The sequence below is a fragment of the Alosa pseudoharengus genome, unplaced genomic scaffold (genome assembly GCF_046254945.1).
Source record: "Alosa pseudoharengus isolate Yale_2024_CS ecotype anadromous, Long Island Sound unplaced genomic scaffold, YU_APseudo_1.1 YU_APseudo_1.1_scf_18, whole genome shotgun sequence".
NCBI lineage: Eukaryota > Metazoa > Chordata > Actinopteri > Clupeiformes > Clupeidae > Alosa > Alosa pseudoharengus.
In genome coordinates this window covers 20,193,187-20,197,362 of record NW_027468650.1, presented here as the reverse complement: position 1 = coordinate 20,197,362, position 4,176 = coordinate 20,193,187, and the positions used below count along the sequence as shown (strand labels likewise).

The following is a 4,176-nucleotide window of genomic DNA, read 5'->3' as shown; positions in this document are numbered from 1 at the left end:
ACACATGCACACAAGCACAACTAACCTGCACACAACCCTTAACAGGAAAGGGGTCTGAGGCCTTTGGCACAGAGGAAGTGAGGTCAAAGGTTAGGTGGATACTTTAAAAGGGGTCAATGGAAACGTAAAGGTTCATGAAAATCCCCTTTCAAACCTCTTACCAAGTCAATAAATCATACCTTGCTGCTTATTGTCCTTTATTTTCCAAAAGTGCAAAAATATAAAGAAATTGATAATAGAAGATGCTTTTACAAAAGTTACTAAAAGTTATATCTTCAAGGTAATTGTTACACACTTAAAATTCCCCTTATTTAAAAAATCACATTTTTTTCATCAATTTATTTTTAAATACAAAACATGACACATTCTGCCCCAAAATGTCTATCATTTTACAATATTGAAATAGTTTACTAAACATATTTTAATCAATTACACTCTCTCAGCTCAATGGCAAGTGTGGCGGAGATGTGGATGCAGAGGTGAAGAGAGGTCAGTGGCCCAGCCAGAGTGTTCAGATCCATTCAGCATGATGGCCAGTACTGTCAGGCGCTGGTGTAGTTGCAGTAGTAGACAGCTGTGGATGCGTCAGACAGCACGGTTGATATCAGACTCTCAGGCCCCTGCAGACTGCCGTCGGGGGCCCCGTAGGGGAGGTATTGCTCGAATTCACTGCTGTCCACATCTCCCAGGAGCTCGGCCGAGCTGGCCACCGGGCCTGGGGCGTCCGAGGGCGGGGAGAGCTGACCGTGCTGCCCCCCGGAGCGTTTGGCTCCACCGCCGTAGAAGACTCCCAGCGACGCTGGACAGCCCATGTAGCTGGGCAGCACTGTCTCAGAGGGGGGTGCCGAGAGGTGCCTGTGGAACATGGAGCCGGGGTGAGAGAGGGGGCTGGTGTGGACGCCAGAGAGAGGGCTGTGTGCGTGGGCGCCAGCGTGCTGGAGGGCCAGCGCACTGCCCTGCTGGAGGCCGTGCGCGCCGCCTTGCTGCTGCTGCTGCTGCTGGGGGTGCGGGCTGTGGCGCGCCTGTTGCTGCGTGTGTGTGGCACCGTGCTGGTGTGTGTGCGCGCTGCTGTGCTGATGCTGATGCTGCTGCTGCTGCTGCTGCTGGTGCTGGTGCTGTGTGTGCGGGCTCCTGTGCTGGTGTACGTGTGGGTTTGCGAGGTGAAGCTGTGGATGCTGCCCAGGTGGGGCATAGTCGCCGAGCGGCACCTGGTAGCCATGGTAGCTGGGCAGCGTGGGGCACTCGTCCTGCTGGCCGTGGGGCGGCAGAAACATACCCTCGCTCTCCACTTCGTCCAGCGGAGACGACTCCGGCGTGGGCAGGCTGTAGGCCTCAAAAGCAACAGGCCCCAGGAGAGCCTGGGACTCGGAGTACTGCGCCAGTCCACCTGGAGGTGCAGACAGGGGGTAGCCGGCGTGCTCATGGTGGGGGTGGTGGTGGTAGGCCAACCCCAGGCCTTCTAGGCTTAGAGAAGAAACCTGGGGATCAGGTGCGCCAGTCTGCAACAGGAAGTTGTTGTCCAGCCGCTTGATGCGCTTCACCTGCTTGCGCCGGCGTGGACGGTACTTGTAGTTGGGGTGGTCGTGCATGTGCTGCACGCGCAGTCGCTCCGCCTCCTCCACAAACGGACGCTTCTCCGCCACCGCCAGCGACTTCCAGGATTTCCCTGCAGGGGGGACGAACAGAGACAGGGACACACGAGGATCAAACGCACCGTCTGGGAGTAGCTGGCTAAAATTATCCCAAGCAGCACCGTGTCAGTCACAACAGTGCAACACTATGACAACATTACACAGTGTATCCCACAGAACTGAATTCTATTTGTGGTGGTAGGTTTGCAGAATTAACTTGAATGCAACAGTTGTTAGCAAATTAACGCAGCGTGGTTATGATGCTAACCAGATTTAAGTACAATTTAGTACAACCTGGAAAATCATTGTGTGGTGGTCATTGTTTATATTGTGGTGGGCTGCCACAAATAAGTCAATGTATGGGAAACACTGATTACAGTCAGGCCCTGACTCCTCCACAGTGCACACGTACGCAAACACAAACAGAATCAGCTTTATTGGCCAGGTTTGCGTAAACAAACAAGGAATTTGACTCCAGTTAATCACACATGGGAACACACTCACACCAATAGAGGCAGTCTACCTCAGAGTCCAAAACAATTCAACCACAATAGTTAACTAAAGACAATATAGTCGTTCTGGGTAGGAGAGAAATTACTTAGGAGTAATTTTGAAGGAATAGTTCAACAACTTCAGTAAATAATCAATAAACAAAAGACTGGTTGCAGCTATTTATTTGTAAACATCAACATAATCATATTAACTGTAGAGCATATAAAAGGCTGTTGAAATCCAACTCATAACATTTTATCAACATCTTGAACAAAACTTTGTTTTCAAATGTTTTGCAGATATTACAGGATCAAAACTTAAGTAAAGTTAAGGTTTATATATGGTATGGTATAGCTTGCCTTATATTACACCAATACAGTAACACAATTAAGAGTGTCATCAATACCATTCATAGCCTAGAGCAATGGTCGTAGCATTTTAGAGAATTTAGAAAATTATGAAAGGATATCAAAGCTTTGAAGTCTGACAAATATAGGCCCTACATAGGCCTATCCTGATTCATGCTCATATGAAATGAGCAGATTACAGTTTCGTTTTAATTCTATAACAGCCTTATTGTTCAATAACTTAAAAGCTCCGTGTGAAATAATCTGTTCTTTTTCGGATCTATATTAATTAATGCACAAAAGTTACATAATCAATCTCAACTCACAACAGCCCTCGAGGTCAAGCGGTATGTCTTTATTAACAGCTGTAAATTAAATAGTAAAAAACTGTTTTATAGTGAAAAAAAAACTTTCATATCCTTCACTTACCCAGCATTTTACTGAGCTCCGCATTGTGGAGGTCCGGGTTCTGTTGTGCAAGCCTTTTGCGCTCGTCCTTTGCCCAAACCATAAACGCGTTCATCGGTCTACGGATCCGGGGTTCACTCTTCCCGCGACCTGGAGCTCCTGCGCACGACTCACCTTTGCCTTTGGTGTCTGTGCGCGGACTGAGCGGGTCTGTTCCCCACGCACAGTGACCCATAACGGGCATCATGATTGAGTTTGCACCCTGGGACTGGGTCTGGTCGTCGCTGGCGTAACCCGCATCAGGACTGCTCATCTCCACGCGACCACCGATACCGACAAGCACCGGGTAGCAGTTCCCTCGAGCGAACGCTTTCAGGTTAAAGACAACAAATATATGGTGGGTAGGCTACATTAAACTGGAGAGATAACACCGTAAAAGAGTTAAGCCCGATGGTAGACTTCTGTGATTTTTAGTTGCTTAGTCAGTTAGCGTATGGCTTTGTAAGAGTGTGATCTGAATGAGAAGTGGAGGCGTACAGATACTATAAACGGAGCTGTGACCAATCATTGCGCGCGTGGGAGGTCTCGGTCCGATAGAGGTGTAAAACTTCACTTCTCCGCCCGCCCGTGCGCGCCTTGTTCGGAGCCACTTTTCACCAGAGTCAATGCGCGTTCCTTTTAAAACGCGTGTCTGCAGACCATTGTGGGACACAAATTGACCCTACACAAACGTAAATTGCTCGGGCTCCCGAACACAAGTGTCGTAGAATGACTGAACTTTTGAACAAATATCAATCTGACCAGTGGAGAGGTTCGAAAAACCAAAACCTATAATACTAATTACAGATATAGGCTACGCTTACCGGTATTTTTCCAAACAATGAAATAGTAGGCCTAATAAACAGTTTGCAGAATCTTTATTGTGTCAGAATATTTAGCTAGTGTTACAATATTTAACACTTTAAATGGCTACATAAATTGAAAGGGCTATTCCCAAAATATGAGAGCGAATGTCAATTAGCGTGTTATGACTGTTCACCAACGTTTCGTATATTGGGTCAGTAAATTCTCTGAATTTGCAAACAGTCCTGCAGAGAGATAAAATAAACAAGGCAAATAAACAAAAAGCTCACTGTCTTATCTAGCGGCGATAGCCATTAAGTTGTTTTCCCTAGCATCACTTTCCAAAAAATCTGGTCGCGTTCTTTTTTGCCTATTCAGGGTTTAATGACGTGTGAAACATAGACAGGCTATCACACCAATAGCACACATCTCGTTTACCTAATACACCACACCTA

The 4,176-nt window shown here is 47.2% G+C and overlaps 1 protein-coding gene across 1 annotated transcript; it reads right to left on the bottom strand.

Annotated features, from left to right (window-relative positions):
- Positions 1–222: 222 nt before the first annotated feature.
- sox17 (SRY-box transcription factor 17) lies at positions 223–3,380 on the bottom strand. Its single transcript, XM_076290461.1, has 2 exons — positions 2,900–3,380; positions 223–1,666 (listed from the first exon to the last, which is right to left on the bottom strand). Exons 1-2 carry the CDS (start codon positions 3,189–3,191, stop codon positions 543–545), a joined length of 1,416 nt encoding a protein of 471 aa, XP_076146576.1. The 5' UTR covers positions 3,192–3,380; the 3' UTR covers positions 223–542.
- Positions 3,381–4,176: the final 796 nt, after the last annotated feature.